General features: G+C 35.5%; 2 protein-coding genes across 6 annotated transcripts in view; both read right to left on the bottom strand.

Annotated features, from left to right (window-relative positions):
* Positions 1 to 18502, bottom strand: part of LOC129915875 (piezo-type mechanosensitive ion channel component) — a 291170-nt gene that overhangs the window by 59707 nt on the left and 212961 nt on the right. The window lies entirely within an intron of this gene.
* LOC129915932 (chondroitin sulfate proteoglycan 4) overlaps positions 1 to 18502 on the bottom strand; it is a 54934-nt gene that overhangs the window by 25993 nt on the left and 10439 nt on the right. For all 5 annotated transcript variants that reach the window (XM_055995669.1, XM_055995659.1, XM_055995675.1 and 2 more), the window contains 7 exons: positions 3907 to 4103; positions 3595 to 3825; positions 3349 to 3530; positions 2713 to 3295; positions 1614 to 2633; positions 1293 to 1544; positions 94 to 1229 (listed from right to left, as the gene is read on the bottom strand). In XM_055995669.1, the coding sequence (XP_055851644.1) occupies positions 94 to 1229; positions 1293 to 1544; positions 1614 to 2633; positions 2713 to 3295; positions 3349 to 3530; positions 3595 to 3825; positions 3907 to 4103 (3601 nt within the window). The remainder of the gene's footprint in view (positions 1 to 93; positions 1230 to 1292; positions 1545 to 1613; positions 2634 to 2712; positions 3296 to 3348; positions 3531 to 3594; positions 3826 to 3906; positions 4104 to 18502) is intronic.

The raw sequence follows: 18502 nt of genomic DNA, 5'->3' as shown, positions 1-18502 counted from the left end.
TGTTTGTAGTAGAATGCTTAAAAAAAATAACAAAGTATAAAGTCTATCAAGAGAGATTTAAAGAAATTAAGACTCATATTTAACATAACTTACCGAATTTTATCCATTGATGCAACTTCAGTGTTCCAGTATACTAATCGATCTCTTTCAACATCTAAATGCGTGAAATTATTCAAAGACGTTAGGTTTGAAAATTTAATGTGAACAGAGTCATTTGTTCTTCTTCCCAAATACATAAGAATACCATAGGAAGGTGGAGTTATAACTTCATAATGTATTCCATCAAGTTTAATGTCCAAATTGGTTTCTAAAACAAAATCTCTATTTCGAAGAATGACAAATTTCCCCTCTTGCACAGTAGTGGCATTTGTCGGCAACATTGAGACAAATGGTTCAGATGCATGAATCTCAAGAATTCCTGTGGATTCATATTGTCCATCGCTTACTATAAAAGAAGCTGTTCCAATATCTGGTCCAGAATGTTGAAAAATTATTCGTCTGTTATTTATGTCATCTTGGCTGAAACAATCCATATTTATTCCCGATTTATAAAATTCACCATTTGTACTAGATACATGAATGTAATGAATATCTGACAGATTGGTATTAATATCAGCATCCATATACTGTAACTCCTCTTGGTTAATGGTTCGAAAAGAACCGCGAACTACATGAAAAGTTTTGTCGACAGTTCTGTAAGGTGGATTGTCATTTGACAGTTTAATTTGAGCGTCAATTTGACAAATAAATTGCATATCTGCATCTTTGTTTGAAAGTATCAGCAAACTAAAAGTATCTTCTTGTGATTCTGTGTCATCGTGGCAGTAGTAAACTTCGTTGAGAAACAACTGTTCAAGAGTGAAATCAGACATTGGTACAAGTTTTGAAGTGTTCGTGTTTTGATGACAAAGAGTTCCATGTTGCGGGGGAATGGATATGGAAAAATTTAGGCTTTCGTAGATATTAAATGCTATTTCAAAATTGTTTTTATTAATAAGAGCGCGGTCACCTTCTTGAAGACGTAAAATCTGTTTGGTTTGGTATGACAACTTTTTCTTCAGTTCTTCTTTAGGTGTAAAAATAATTTTGAGCTTTCCAATAACGTTGTCACATTCCATTACAGATACCATAAAATCTAGGTAATCAACAAAATAAGAATAGGAGGTCCGATGAAGCGCATACCGAATCCGGTTTTTATCCACATCCAGCTGAGTGAACGAGTCCATTTCCTATAGTATTAAAAAATGATATGCATAAAAATGTAAATAATAAATTTCATGATATAAACCAACCTTAGCAACCTTACGAGATCCCTCTACGAAAATAGAACCATATTTAGTCGGTTGGATTATTTTGTAGATAATGTTTCTCGGGAAAGTTGACAAAGGCACAGTCTCAAAAAGCAGCACTTCATTGTTAAAAATTAATTCATTGGAACCGTTTATTGCTATTACAGGTTGTTTACTTGATGTTATACGAAGACTGGTAAAAGTGATCCGAAAATCAAATGTTTGTGTCGTAACGAGTCCATGTGATGCAACAAACTATATGATTTGTTTTTTATTCAATAGGATTAAAATAACGTTGCTAAAGAAATAAAATATTACTCGTACCTTAAATTCATCTTGCCATGGTGTCCCAATATTATGAATATACCGAACATGGCTCAGCAGCAATTGACTTTCTCTAAACCACTCAACATTTACCCATGAAGAATCCACCTGTCGTAAACGTTGAATAGCACCATATTGGGGTCTCTTAACAATATCATATCTTATGTCAATATTATCCTCCCCGGAGTTTGTTTCAATAGAGAGGTTGAAAGGAGTTAGAAATAGAAATGACTTATGAATCATTATAAGTCCTGTATTATTTACAAGTCTCAATTCAAGAGGATGAACTGAAACAGGTAAGTTAACAGCGTCACTAGTTTCAACGCCGTCTGATACTTGAAGCATAATATTGAATGAAATTGTTTCCGTTGTAGTTGCATTATATAAGTAAGTCACACTTCCTGTATCAATATCTGTTTGTGAAAAAGTTTCAGAGGGTTTCCCATCAACTGCAAACTGGCCTTCATTTTCTTTTAAGTTTTTTGTTGGTAAAATAGAGTAAATCAAGACATTTGATGGACTATCTGGATCTTCAATACTGAATAAATCATTAGTTAAAACTTTTTCAATTCCTTCAATTAATCGTAAAATTTTATTTCTGGGAATACGTAGTTGTGGGGGATCGTTAACAGGCGTAATATTAGCATGAAGTAGAAAGCGATGTTTTCCTAATATGTACTCTGGTACTTTATGTCCTGGCCCCTCAATCTGCATATCAATTGTTGCATGGTCGTTAAAGCTCTCTGCTCCGTTGTGAACATATTTTAATTTATCGGTACTTAAATCATCTAAGCCGAATGATACTATTGGAATAAAGTTATTTTTCTCTGGGGAAAACTGCAAAATCGTGCCATACTTAGGCTGTTGTACTATGTTAAATCTTATTTCTATATCTTCTTGTCTTTTAATTTCAAAGAGTAGATCTATATTGAGAGCTGTTATAAAAATTGTCCCTCCTTCTAGAAGTTGAAGCGGTGAAATATTAAGCAGTTCTGTTTCCGAGCCAGATTCGGAAAAAATCTGTAGAAAATAAAAGAAATATGTAAGTTAGAATTAAATACATATTTTAACTTCATATACTGTACTGTGTGAAACCTACTTTAAAAGGTCCTTGATAATCCGCTTTGATACAATAAGCCTGATCGCAATAACAAATAAATTCATCAACACTCCATTGGTTGCATACACCACTTAATAAACATGGGCGCTCTTCAATACACGGATACTTCCAAACACAATCCACCGACAATTTGTTACTGGCTCTCATTTGTGGAAACCCTATTGGAAAGTCATTTACCATAATAGCACGCATACAACCTTTTAAGCTAAGATCGGTCACTTTGAGGCCTTCACTCAAAAGTTTTCTGCGCATTTTTTCAGGAACGCCTCCGATAAAGAAACTCTTTTCCAATTGAATTGTGCTGTTTGTCACATTCGGGTGCATTGCCGTGAATGTAGCATTATCAACCGAAAATTCAATTTCTGCATCATCGTAAAGTATATGAATTTGATGCCATTGGCCATCGGATACTGTGTTATTAGAAGATAGTTTAAGTACTGTTCCTCCTTTATTGAAAAATAGTTGAAGAATGCTATCTTGAATTTCAACAAGAATATAGTCGTAACCTCCGTTAAAGAATACCAACCCCGATGGTTCTATGGTCCGAATATCAAATAGGATTCTAAAAATGTAAACGTTATAGGGACACACAAATTTCTTTAAAACATAACGTACGACTCCGCAGAAGGATTTTTCTCCTTAAGCAATAATCCAAATGAATCATCATTTAAAAAGCTTATAGGTTCGTTCACATCTGCATCAAACTCGTAACTGCATGTCCATGAAACTCCAATACTGGTTGTGTGACCAATGCGTTCTTTTGCTCGCTTGATAATATTAATGTTATTGTAAAAAACCTTCACAAGTATAAGAATTTTTAAATTGGATTTTGTATTTTAACACAATGCAAAATAATCTCACATCAGATATACAGCCCCGAAAATTGTTAACATCCTTAACGTACTCGGCTCTGAATTCACCAACACCTCCCAAATACGTTCCATAATGTACATTAAAAGCCGAAAGTCCATTTTTGAGTGACTTTCGAATAATACTTGAATCTACTTGAAGAGTGATATTGCTATCATACCTTTGAATAGCTATGTCATGCCACTCCAAATCATTCAATATGTGTTTTTTGGGAGATATTAACTAAATTAAAGAAACAAATTATGTAATGAATCAAATTGTTATTATAATCTTCTATTTTTATTTGTTAATTCAAAGGCGTACTTGTATCACATCACGATCAATTTTAAATGTAAAATTTATTATCCCTCCATCCAATCTTATAAGACAGTAATCAGTTCGTCCATCAGCTAAGAAGAGAAATGCATTTTCTTGTCGAGTCCGGAATTTTATGCGAATGTTTGTGGACATTTTTGCCTCCTGCAATGGCATAGTGATGTATCCATCTCCATAAAACGAAACTAAAAAAAGTGTGCGTGGTCGTTATTTAAAAAAATTGTAATTTGATGCTCATATGGTTGCAAATAAATTTTTAAAAATATTCCCCAAGTTTCAAGTTTCTAACCAAAATTCAACAAGTGCGGTAGAAGTTCAAAAAATTTGAAAATTTACAGATATAAAAATTAAAATTGTAACCATCATCTTATTTCAGATTTTAACTATTATAATTTCGAAGATTCTACTTAGTATGGTACCTAAACCATTTACTTTCAGATTTTTTTTTTTTCAAAAACTCGCCCCTTACACGTAATTGTGTGTACTATATTAAATATAATAAATAGTTAATAGCCCAGGCAAATTAGTCAAAATATGGTCATGAAATCGCATTTTTCGCGGGACAAGATTTTTTTCATGGAATGTGTTCGGGTGTATGTATGTCCTTATCATAAAGTCAATTTGTTGGGATGATAGGACGTCGGAAGCAGCCGCCATCTTGGAAGATAGGTTGGTGCCGTTTTTATCTAATAGCTCCAATTTTACCTATTTAAACCAAAAATGACCAAGGGCAGACTTATTCACAATACAATTATCTAAAAAATGGTATACGAATGAATTCCGTGAGTTAATTAATCAATTTTATAGTTGGTCAAAGTCCAGATTTGTCTCGCAAGGTGAGTACATAATGACATTTTTTCAAATATCTGATAAACTTTTGATTTGTTTGGGTTATTCCTTACAATGAGCTCTCAATTGTTTTTGTTACCATCGAATTGTAGAAGCAACCTATCGTTGAAGTCGAGATATATGAGCTTTTAACTAAGCAAATCGGAGATTTCAATAATTCAAATAACAAAAAAAAAATTTAAAGTAGATAGAAATAAAAAAAAAATCAGCAAAACCGTATCATTTTGGCAGACCAAAGCTTTTTTTGCCCTGAATTTTGTTTTTTACCATTTTATTTAGGTGATTTGAGGTGGGTGCGAGTTTGGGTGTAGGCAAATTTTCTTCCAAATTTAAAGTTTTTTTTTCGAATCCAAAAGAAACTTACTACATACCCAACTTTGCTTCCACCCCAAATCCTATAGTGTGCCCAAGCAGTGGGGTTACCCATCTCACTTTGATACGCCTTGAACTTCATACCTATATCATTTCTATTTATTTTTAAGAATTCGTTTTCTTTCAAAATTTCAAAGTTTCTTCGACTCCAAAAGAAACTTTGTACATACCCAACCTTGACCCCACCCCAAATCCTATTGTGTGCCCAAGCAGGGAGGTAGCAAGGGGCAGCATGCCCCCCTTACCCATCTCACTTTGATACGCCTTGAACTTCATACCTTTACCATTTTTATTTATTTTTAGGCATTTGTTTCAAAAAATCGCGAGATTCTTAGGACCAATTTCAAATGGCCTAAGCGAAGCAAACGCGCCATAGTCCGGTCAAATTAGACTAAAATAAGGGGGTGAGGTTACAAAAATTCCCAGCAAGCTGAAAATTGGTAGGATTGTTGGAAACATCATCATACATTAAATCTAAAAAGTCCTCATCGATCCGAGACCTGGAAAAAAAATTTACTTGGGGTCAAAGGTCACAAAAAATGGTTTTTCACGATTTTCAGCAAAACCGTAACTTTTCAATCCAAAAATTGTAGACCAGATTATTATATATAAAAACTGCCATGACACTTTTTTTTCCTTAGACCCACCGTTTCTTAGATATAATGATTCAAAAAGTTGAAGTTGAGTTGTAATCGTCATAATCAATACTATTCTGAAAAAAAAAACTCCCAACTGAAAAGTTCCTTAAATTTCATTATTTTTTTTTTGCTTCAATTTCGTTCTTCAATGGTTAAGAATATGGGGAAAGCAAAAAAAAATGGAAATTTTCACCATTTTTCCGAAACCATTTCCCTGGGAATTTTTGTTTAAAATAGGCCTGAATATATACAGGGTGTCCGATAGAGAATGGACAACCCTAAAACGGATAGCTACACTTATGACTTTTCTAAAACAGATAGAAAAAAGTTCTATCACAACCAGTTCATAAAATTTTGGCTTTTTTTCGTTCAATGTATGTAATTTTATCATCTTATGTTTTCGTTCACTACGACCACGAATGAATGAATTTTATTTATTTCTTTTTTTTATAATTTTCTACAATAATTGGATGAGTACATAAACACTTTAAAAATTTCATAGCTATTGCACATTTTCCTTTAAAAAAATTTGAAATCTGTTTTTCGATGCAAAATTTAAAAAAAGTATTTTATGAAATATTTTAACACCTGTGGTATAAAATAAATCTATAGAAACCTAGGTGGCCAACTTTCTTAAAAATATTCTCGTCTAAGGGGAATATTTTTAAGAAAGTTGGCCACCTAGGTTTCTATAGATTTATCAGCTATCAGCCGTTTTAGGGTTGTCCATTCTCTATCGGACACCCTGTATATATTCAGGCCTATTTTGAACAAAAATTCCCAGGGAAATGCTTTCGGGAAAAGGGCCCCAATCGGAAAAATGGTGAAAATTTCCATTTTTTTTGCTTTCCCCATATTCTTTACCATTGAAGAACAAAATTAAAGCTAAAAAAATAATGAAATTTTAGGAACTTTTTAGTTGGGAGTTTTTTTCAGAATAGGCCTGATTATGACGATTACAACTCAACTTCAACTTTTTGAATCGTTATATCTAAGAAACGGTGGGTCTTAGGAAAAAAAGTGTCATGACAGTTTTTATATATACCTAATAATCTGGTCTACAATTCTTGCATTGAAAATTTTTTGGTAAGACTTACGGTTTTGCTTAAAATCGTGAAAAACCATTTTTTGTGAATTTTGACCCCAAGTAAATTTTTTTCCAGGTCTCGGATCGATGAGGACTTTTTAGATTTAATTTATGATGGTGTTTCCAACAATCCTACCAATTTTCAGCTTGCTGGGAATTAATGTAACCTCGGATGTCTAAATTGACCGGACTACCAGTGTAATGAAACATTACAATACACCGCATACTTACCATTCCCCCCTAGTTAAATCGAGCTTTACACGTGCCTGCCTACATTTAAGTTAACCTTGAAAAACGGAAATAATAAAAAAAAAGACGAGAACATACCTAACCTTGAAAATAATATATGAAATAATGATATCGATCCCACGATGTACTCCGCATGAAGAGAAAGTCCCATCTAATCATGATCTACAGCAACCAACAACGCTGCATCGATATTCACCACACTGATTAAGAAGAATTTTGATAACAAAGGAGAATTGAGAAAATTTCCTTATCAATCAGCTGATGGCATCGATTTGCGAACGAACAACAGAGCTCGGTGGTGAATATGTTTCATGAAAATAAAATCATGAATGAGGAGAGGTGTGGTGGATAACGATGGAATATGTTTCGCTGAAGTGTGGGGAGTAATAATGGAAATATTCATTAAACACTATAGTCCAAGTATGTAAACAAATTACGAAAATTTTGCAAATGTTTTCGTTCGACAGAAAACTATTGAAAATAACTCTTTGTTCTTAATAATTCACACTGAGTTAAGTTCAATAGTAATATAAGAAGCCGCCATACAAACGACAAAATCATCATTCAATCGTGATCATCTTAAGGAGAAGTAACTCCAGGAGTTAGAACGGAGCTAAGTAAGAAAGTAAAATAAAAAAATTAAATTATTAGACTTCCCCCCACCAGCGGTAAGGGGTCTTAATAATATAACCGACCAGTGTACCAGATTACCGGAGGCAACTCCGTGATTTTTACCGGTGGCAACGCCGTGATTTTTACCGGGGGCAACTCCGTGATTTTTACCGGTGGCAACGCCGTGATTTTTACCGGGGGCAACTCCGTGATTTTTTTCGGTGGCAACGCCGTGATTTTTACCGGGGGGCAACTCCGTGATTTTTACCGGTGGCAACGCCGTGATTTTTACCGGGGGCAACTCCGTGATTTTTACCGGTGGCAACGCCGTGATTTTTACCGGGGGCAACTCCGTGATTTTTACCGGTGGCAACGCCGTGATTTTTACCGGTGGCAACGCCGTGATTTTTACCGGGGGCAACTCCGTGATTTTTACCGGTTGTAACGCCGTGATTTTTACTGGGGGCAACTCCGTGATTTTTACCGGTTTCAACGCCGTGATTTTAACCGGGGGCAACTCCGTGATTTTTACCGGTGGTAACGCCGTGATTTTTACCGGGGGCAACTCCATGATTTTTACCGGTGGCAACTCCGTGATTTTTACCGGTGGCAACTCCGTGATTTTTACCGGGGGCAACTCCGTGATTTTTATCGGTGGCAACGCCGTGATTTTTACCGGGGGCAACTCCGTGATTTTTACCGGTGGTAACGCCTTGATTTTTACCGGGGCAACTCCGTGATTTTTACCGGTGGCAACGCCGTGATTTTTACCGGTGGCAACGCCGTGATTTTTACCGGGGGCAACTCCGTGATTTTTACCGGTGGCAACGCCGTGATTTTTACCGGTGGCAACGCCGTGAATGGTGAAAATTTCCATTTTTTTTGCTTTCCCCATATTCTTTACCATTGAAGAACAAAATTAAAGCTAAAAAAATAATGAAATTTTAGGAACTTTTTAGTTGGGAGTTTTTTTCAGAATAGGCCTGATTATGACGATTACAACTCAACTTCAACTTTTTGAATCGTTATATCTAAGAAACGGTGGGTCTTAGGAAAAAAAGTGTCATGACAGTTTTTATATATACCTAATAATCTGGTCTACAATTCTTGCATTGAAAATTTTTTGGTAAGACTTACGGTTTTGCTTAAAATCGTGAAAAACCATTTTTTGTGAATTTTGACCCCAAGTAAATTTTTTTCCAGGTCTCGGATCGATGAGGACTTTTTAGATTTAATTTATGATGGTGTTTCCAACAATCCTACCAATTTTCAGCTTGCTGGGAATTAATGTAACCTCGGATGTCTAAATTGACCGGACTACCAGTGTAATGAAACATTACAATACACCGCATACTTACCATTCCCCCCTAGTTAAATCGAGCTTTACACGTGCCTGCCTACATTTAAGTTAACCTTGAAAAACGGAAATAATAAAAAAAAAGACGAGAACATACCTAACCTTGAAAATAATATATGAAATAATGATATCGATCCCACGATGTACTCCGCATGAAGAGAAAGTCCCATCTAATCATGATCTACAGCAACCAACAACGCTGCATCGATATTCACCACACTGATTAAGAAGAATTTTGATAACAAAGGAGAATTGAGAAAATTTCCTTATCAATCAGCTGATGGCATCGATTTGCGAACGAACAACAGAGCTCGGTGGTGAATATGTTTCATGAAAATAAAATCATGAATGAGGAGAGGTGTGGTGGATAACGATGGAATATGTTTCGCTGAAGTGTGGGGAGTAATAATGGAAATATTCATTAAACACTATAGTCCAAGTATGTAAACAAATTACGAAAATTTTGCAAATGTTTTCGTTCGACAGAAAACTATTGAAAATAACTCTTTGTTCTTAATAATTCACACTGAGTTAAGTTCAATAGTAATATAAGAAGCCGCCATACAAACGACAAAATCATCATTCAATCGTGATCATCTTAAGGAGAAGTAATTCCAGGAGTTAGAACGGAGCTAAGTAAGAAAGTAAAATAAAAAAATTAAATTATTAGACTTCCCCCCACCAGCGGTAAGGGGTCTAAATAATATAACCGACCAGTGTACCAGATTACCGGAGGCAACTCCGTGATTTTTACCGGTGGCAACGCCGTGATTTTTACCGGGGGCAACTCCGTGATTTTTACCGGTGGCAACGCCGTGATTTTTACCGGGGGCAACTCCGTGATTTTTTTCGGTGGCAACGCCGTGATTTTTACCGGGGGGCAACTCCGTGATTTTTACCGGTGGCAACGCCGTGATTTTTACCGGGGGCAACTCCGTGATTTTTACCGGTGGCAACGCCGTGATTTTTACCGGGGGCAACTCCGTGATTTTTACCGGTGGCAACGCCGTGATTTTTACCGGTGGCAACGTCGTGATTTTTACTGGGGGCAACTCCGTGATTTTTACCGGTTTCAACGCCGTGATTTTAACCGGGGGCAACTCCGTGATTTTTACCGGTGGTAACGCCGTGATTTTTACCGGGGGCAACTCCATGATTTTTACCGGTGGCAACTCCGTGATTTTTACCGGTGGCAACGCCGTGATTTTTACCGGGGGCAACTCCGTGATTTTTATCGGTGGCAACGCCGTGATTTTTACCGGGGGCAACTCCGTGATTTTTACCGGTGGTAACGCCTTGATTTTTACCGGGGCAACTCCGTGATTTTTACCGGTGGCAACGCCGTGATTTTTACCGGTGGCAACGCCGTGATTTTTACCGGGGGCAACTCCGTGATTTTTACCGGTGGCAACGCCGTGATTTTTACCGGTGGCAACGCCGTGATTTTTACCGGGGGCAACTCCGTGATTTTTACCGGTGGCAACGCCGTGATTTTTACCGGTGGTAACGCCGTGATTTTTTACCGGGGGCAACTCCGTGATTTTTACCGGGGGCAATCCAAGATTTACCTATCAACCAAAACCCTTCCCTGCTAAAGAAGTCGAAGGAAGCCGCCGACCGACCTGAAGAAATCATCAGGAACTACCAGCGCGAAAGAACCGTCAAACGGAGTGTTTTTGACTAGAAGGCCTAAATAAACACAAGAACCGGAACCAGACCATAATTATTAAGAGAATTGTTTGTTTGTTAATTAAGATTTTAAGATTTAAGAGTTAAATAAAAGTAAAACCTTTTGATTAAAGTTACGTGCTTACTTTAATTTGTACCTTGGAATCAGGCGAGCGAAACCTCAGCCTTTGACAAAAAAGCACGGGTGTTTTCATAAACGTCTACCTAACTTAGGCCTGCGTTAGTCGTGTTCATAAAGTCAGATCTGCGATCGGACTAACTTAGTCCAACTGCAGTTCTGCTGTTCATAAACGTCAGTATGTCGTCAACATCGGGCAGATTGCGCAGCCAAAATTTTATTGCTGCAGAACTCAAGAAGAAATTTATTTGACTCTTGATTCGAGTTTTTTTTTGTTAATAAATTTGAATATTGTTAAAAAAAATGAAAAGCAAACATATTAATTAGGGTGGTGCAAAAAATGTTTCTTTTTTCATTTTTCGAAAAATTTAAATTTAAATGACACAGAAAATTTCGAAATCGTGTTTTTTGAAATAATGAGTTTATATTAAATTTTTTTCGTATTAGGGTGGCTCTAAAAAATGTTATCTTCTACAGTTGCTTGAAGAATTCCAAAAAAATCAACGTGGATATTATTTTGACCAAATTATCGAAGAAAAAAAAAATTTCCATTAGGGTGGTTCAAACTTTTTTTTTTAATTAATTACAAAAATTATTTTTCACTGCAGAGAAAGTTTGTAAAACATGGTTTATGAAATATAATGTAAAATTGGGGTAGGTATTTTCGAATTAGGGGGCTCAGAAAAATGGTAGGTATATTTAACATTTACGCTTGGAATTCAACCAAATTCAATTTAATTAATTTGACATGAATTTAATATTACTATAGCAAAAACGCACTTAACAAACTTTCTGTGCACTAAAAATCATTTTTTTTTTCAAACGCATAAAAAAAACTTTCTTGAACACCCTAATTAAAAATATTTTTTCCATAGATAATTTGTTTTAAATGTGAACTACTCGGTGTTTTTATTATTTTTTTTTTGTGAAGAAAGTATTTTTTTCAGCCACCCTAATGTAACCCGGTTTACAAATTTTTCATGTTATTAAAAACAATATTTTCGGGAACTGAAAAAAATATTTTTTTGCTTAAACAAAACTCATTCTGTGGTAATTTTTTTATATTTTTTTTTCTGACGTTTATGAACACTCAGTGGCTGCTGAAAATTGTACCAACGCAGGCCTGCAAACATTCTGCAGAATTGGTCTGTTCATTAATGCAGCAAAGCAGAAAGACGATTGGACTGACGCAGATTTCCGACGTTTATGAAAACACCCCACATCACAAATTGGCGCCCGAGCAGGGACGACAGAGGCTTATTTTTCAAAGACGTTGGGGGCAAATAGTCGCCATGATACACAGAGCGCGGACGGCCATCTTGATATGCGGTAGACACCGAAAACGCGTCCAATTCTAAAAAGGACTACTGACTAGAAGAAAGTTTTTTTTTTCTGTGTTATTTTTGAAATGTTATCATTTTTTTTTAAGTTTTTTTTGGATTAATCATTATGTTTATTTGGAATATCTTTTTTTTGTTACTATTTTTACGAATAAAGTTTATTTTTTTCTTTGGATATATAAAAAAAAATTGATTGAAAAGTTTTGTTTTTTTTTGAAGAAGGGAAAAATCTGAAGAAACAAACAATGAATGAAATAAAAAAAAAATAATAATATATATAAAAAAAATTGATTGAAAAGAAAAGAGAAAGGAAAAGAAATATACAAAGAAATATACAAAGAAATATACAAAGAAAATGTGTATACAAAAAAAAGAAAAAAAAGGGGAGATCCGAGTAGATCTAATGCCAACAAAAAGAAAAAAAAAAAAAAAACAACAAAACAAAAAAACCTAAGCCCGAATCCTAATTTTTTAGACGAGAAGGTTCTCGTCTCCAAAGAGGGGGTGAGTTGTAATGAAACATTACAATACTTACCATTCCCCCCTTGTTTAATCGAGCTTTACACGCGCCTGCCTACATTTAAGTTAACCTTGAAAAACCGAAATAATAAAAAAAAAAGACGAGAACATACCTAACCTTGAAAATAATATATAAAATAATGATATCGATCCCACGATGTACCCCGCATGAAGAGAAAGTCCCATCTAATCATGATCTACAGCAACCAACAACGCTGCATCGATATTCACCACACTGATTAAGAAGAATTTTGATAACAAAGGAGAATTGAGAAAATTTCCTTATCAATCAGTATGATCTACGCTGATGGCATCGATTTGCGAACGAACAACAGAGCTCGGTGGTGAATATGTTTCATGAAAATAAAATCATGAATGAGGAGAGGTGTGGTGGATAACGATGGAATATGTTTCGCTGAAGTGTGGGGAGTAATAATGGAAATATTCATTAAACACTATAGTCCAAGTATGTAAACAAAATTCGAAAATTTTGAAAATGTTTTCGTTCGACAGAAAACTATTGAAAATAACTCTTTGTTCTTAATAATTCACACTGAGTTAAGTTCAATAGTAATATAAGAAGCCGCCATACAAACGACAAAATCATCATTCAATCGTGATCATCTTAAGGAGAAGTAAGGACGGAGTTAGAACGGAGCTAAGTAAGAAAGTAAAATAAAAAAATTAAATTATTAGACTTCCCCCCACCAGCGGTAAGGGGTCTACATAATATAACCGACCAGTGTACCAGATTACCGGAAGCAACTCCGTGATTTTTACCAGGGGGCAACTCCGTGATTTTTACGGGTGGCACCGCCGTGATTTTTACCGGGGGCAACTCCGTGATTTTTACCGGTGGCAACGCCGTGATTTTTACCGGGGGCAACGCCGTGATTTTTACCGGGGGCAACTCCGTGATTTTTACCGGTAATAACGCCGTGATTTTTACCGGGGGCAACTCCGTGATTTTTACCGGTGGTAACGCCGTGATTTTTACCGGGGGCAACTCCGTGATTTTTACCGGTGGCAACGCCGTGATTTTTACCGGTGGCAACGCCGTGATTTTTACCGGGGGCAACGCCGTGATTTTTACCGGTGGCAACGCCGTGATTTTTACCGGGGGCAACTCCGTGATTTTTACCGGTGGTAACGCCGTGATTTTTACCGGGGGCAACTCCGTGATTTTTACCGGTGGCAACGCCGTGATTTTTACCGGTGGCAACGCCGTGATTTTTACCGGGGGCAACTCCGTGATTTTTACCGGTGGCAACGCCGTGATTTTTACCGGGGGCAACTCCGTGATTTTTACCGGTGGTAACGCCGTGATTTTTATCGGGACAACTCCGTGATTTTTACCGGTAGCAACGCCGTGATTTTTACCGGTGGCAACGCCGTGATTTTTACCGGGGGGCAACTCCGTGATTTTTACGGGTGGCACCGCCGTGATTTTTACCGGGGGCAACTCCGTGATTTTTACCGGTGGCAACGCCGTGATTTTTACCGGGGGCAACTCCGTGATTTTTACCGGTGGCAACGCCGTGATTTTTACCGGGGGCAACTCCGTGATTTTTACCGGTAATAACGCCGTGATTTTTACCGGGGGCAACTCCGTGATTTTTACCGGTGGTAACGCCGTGATTTTTACCGGGGGCAACTCCGTGATTTTTACCGTTGGCAACGCCGTGATTTTTACCTGTGGTAACGCCGTGATTTTTTACCGGTGGCAACTCCGTGATTTTTACCGGGGGCAATCCAAGATTTACCTATCAACCAAAACCCTTCCCTGCTAAAGAAGTCGAAGGAAGCCGCCGACCGACCTGAAGAAATCATCAAAAATTACCAGCGCGAAAGAACCGTCAAACGGAGTGTTTTTGACTAAAAGGCCTAAATAAACACAAGAACCGGAACCGGACCATAATTATTAAGAGAATTGTTTGTTTGTTAATTAAGATTTTAAGATTTAAGAGTTAAATAAAAGTAAAACCTTTTGATTAAAGTTACGTGCTTACTTTAATTTGTACCTTGGAATCCGGCGAGCGAAACCTCAGCCTTTGACAAAAAAGCACATCACACCAGGTATGATACTTTTAAGTTTATTTCATCGATAAATTTGTCACAGTCTTAATAAAAATAGTATTCAATGTGTTTTTCCCAACTTTTTTTTCACAAATTTTGACTTTGAAATCGATTATTTCAAAACAATTGATTGAAATAACTTGATTGAAAAATTAAATTAAGTGTATTCGGGCTTTTGACAAAGGTATCACTCATCGCTGCAAGTATTGCCGTTGTTTTCCAATAATTTTTTTTTTATTTTTCGTCATTTTTTTAAGAATATTACCCCTCCCGCCTAAAAGGGGGGAGATAGGCCCCCCTCCAGTAGTAAAAAATGATTGTATTGAACTCCTCTACAAAAAACCGTTATCAATTCTTGTCGTATCGTACTCGTTCCAGACTTTGCTTTGAATGTATAGTCCTCTCTCTGAGAGCTAATATCTTCTAAACCAGGCATGTCAAACTTGCGGCCCGCGGGCCGCATGCACACATAACACATAACTCTGCGGCCCAGTCCACATTTTTAATCATTTTGAGTTTAAATTTATAATTTTAGATTTTGTGCTCCCAGCTTTCGACATACATGCAGCTCCTTTTTTTTAACCAACAAATAAATAAGTATAGAATATGTTATAAACTTTTTAAAACCTAGTGGCGTAAATCATTGGAAGTTCTGTGATTTCTTAAAGCGAATATTCTAATTTAACCTACCAAACGGCTTTGGGTCTTGGGAATTTTTCTAGGTTTTGATGATAAAAACTTTAAAACCAGCATGCAATACGTCAAATTTGGGTAAGTTTGCATCGGTGGTCGGTCATATCAAAAATAATCCACAAAAAAATTTAAACTTTAATACTGAATATGAAAAAAGGCTTGCAGATTTATGTATGTCTTTGAAAGACAAAGTTCTCTCGATTTTCTTCGCTCTTTTTCCTGTTAAATGTACCTGTAAAGGCGAGCTGTTCCTTACATAAGTCATTAAGGGGTTGGGTTCGATATCCCGCTTTTTATATTCCCGTTTTTTAAAATCCCGCTTTTAAAATCCCGTTTTTCATTATCCCGCTTTTTATAATCCCGCTTTTTAAAATCCCGATTTTTATAATCCCGTTTTTTATAATCCCGATTTTGCAAGCAAAACTAGTTGTTTTATTTTAAAAAATCGCGCGATTTTTTAAAATGAAACACCTAGTTTTGCTTGCAAAATCGGGATACTAAAACAAATTAAAAAATGAGACATTGTTCTAATCGCATTTAATTAAAAGCTTAACAAAAAATATAATATATACAAAAATAAGAAAAAGTAAGGAATGTTATACTAAAAAGAAATCAATTAACGAACTAATATTTATTTTAAAGTTTCAGAAGAACAATCAACAATACAATCGTGATAATCCCATAGATTAATAATAACATAAAATGATCACAACACCTTAAATTAAGTACACACTACATAATCAAAAGAAATTTCATTTAAATATATTTCAACTTATATTTGGATGCATTTCAACAATTTTGATATTTAAATAAATGAAATTTCTTTTACTTGTGAGCTCAATTTAAGGCTTTATATTTTTATAAAAGAAATACCGTTTTCATAATGTGTTGAAGGTACATATTGTGTGGGCAAAAAATCAGTTTTACTAATTTTTTGTCTATTTCTCATGATTTTTTTTATTTGTGAATTAAGCATGTATTTGGTAAAAAAATCGGAATTTTCGGGATTTGACGGGATTTTAAAATGCGGGATTTCAGAAAACGGGATTTAAAAAAGCGGTATTTTAGAAAACGGGATTTTGAAACTTTTTTTTCGGGATTTTCGAAAAACGGGATTTTAAAAAGCGGGATTCCGATACGCTCCCGTCATTAAGAGTAATGAGCTACCTATAAGCTCCAGCCTAACTAACCTTGGTCTTAGAAAAAATATGGTAAATGGAATACATTAATGTTATCATTCTTCTTGTTTTTTTTAAATAAATTTGTCTTATAAAAATTTACTTTTTTTCTGCGGCCCATACAAATTTTTATCCTGCTGTTTTGGCCCTTCGTAACCATTGAGTTTGACATGCCTGTTCTAAACGATATGTCTCTCAAGTTAGCAGAGCAATACTCCAGTCAAAGCGTCGGAAAAAAGGGCCTCACCTTGCGCAGAGAGGCACTGTCAGTTTTTATTTCATGGATCGATAGGGGTATATTTAAAAGGCTTAAACCCAATTTCTCACCACCTGATCATTCTTATCAGCGGAGTTATTCGCAAAAATGCATTTTTTGGGATATTTTACTTCTAAGCTAATATCTTTGCATACATAAACATACATTCTCTTCCTTATAATATTTTCTATCGTTGTATGTAATTTCATTGTATTTGAGTGAGTAAATACAAAATGGCAGCCATTTAAAGTCAAATTCTTGTTGTTAAAAAACACATTTTTGTCATTATTTCGAAAAAAGCTTATATCATGATTGACATTTTTCTAATCTATTTTGTAGCCCTATTCATGTCCTGCATTTTACAGAAAAAAATCAGCTCTTTTTTACCAAAGATGGCCGAGCAATTGCTAAATGAACGCATGCAAAACCGGTGCGAAAACACCCAAAAATATCGTTTTTTGGGAATAACTCAGCTTCAGAGTGTCTTACGGCAAAAAATAAAGCTATTAATTGTTCGTTACAACATTTTCTATCGATTTGGTGCAGATTATTTTTGTTGAAACAAATAAAAAATAAGTATAAGTCAAAGACATTTTTTTGTTTAGCAAACTCTTGCCTTATTATTTTGTAAACGGTGCAAGTATTGGCTAAAAAAATATATTACTGTTGTAGTCCTTTAAATTATCTACAATTAAAATTAGCTCTCTACGACCCACACGAGCCGAGTTATTATAATTTTAAGAAGGCATCATTCCGTAGGAAAATTTAAAAAAATTTCCCTTGTTTATCAGTCGAATCAGTCGAAAAAATAGTTCTCAGTGAGAGGGGTTGTTTTCATTGTTTCTTGTTATAAGATGATTTGTCTCATGTTTTTCGTTGGGCATTTGGAACTTTTTTAAAAAATTAATTTCTCGGCTCGTGTGGGTCGTAGAGAGCTAATTTTTTTTTAAATTGTAGATAATTTAAAGGACTACAACAGTAATATATTTTTTTTAGCCAATACTTGCACCGTTTGCAAAATAATAAGGCAAGAGTTTGCTAAACAAAAAAACGTCTTTGACTTAATATTACTTATTTTTGTTTCAACAAAAATAATGTGCACCAAATCGATGTGCACCAAATCGATAGAAAATGTTGTAACGAACAATTAATAGCTTTATTTTTTGCCGTAAGACACTCTGAAGCTGAGTTATTTCCAAAAAAACGATATTTTTGGGTGTTTTCGCGCCGGTTTTGCATGCGTTCATTTATCAATTGCTCGGCCATCTTTGGTAAAAAAGAGCTGATTTTGTCTGTAAAATGCAGGACATGAATAGGGCTACAAAATAGATTAGAAAAATGTCAATCATGATATAAGCTTTTTTCGAAATAATGACAAAAATGTGTTTTTAACAACAAGAATTTGACTTTAAATGGCTGCCATTTTGTATTTACTCACTCAAATACAATGAAATTACATACAACGATGGAAAATGTTATAAGGAAGAGAATGTATGTTTATTTTTTGGTCTACGACAATCTGGAGCAAAGATATTAGCTTAGAAGTAAAAT

The sequence above is a fragment of the Episyrphus balteatus genome, chromosome 1 (genome assembly GCF_945859705.1).
Source record: "Episyrphus balteatus chromosome 1, idEpiBalt1.1, whole genome shotgun sequence".
Lineage (NCBI taxonomy): Eukaryota > Metazoa > Arthropoda > Insecta > Diptera > Syrphidae > Episyrphus > Episyrphus balteatus.
Note: the sequence above shows the minus strand (reverse complement) of the source record. Positions and strands in the feature narration are given on the sequence as shown.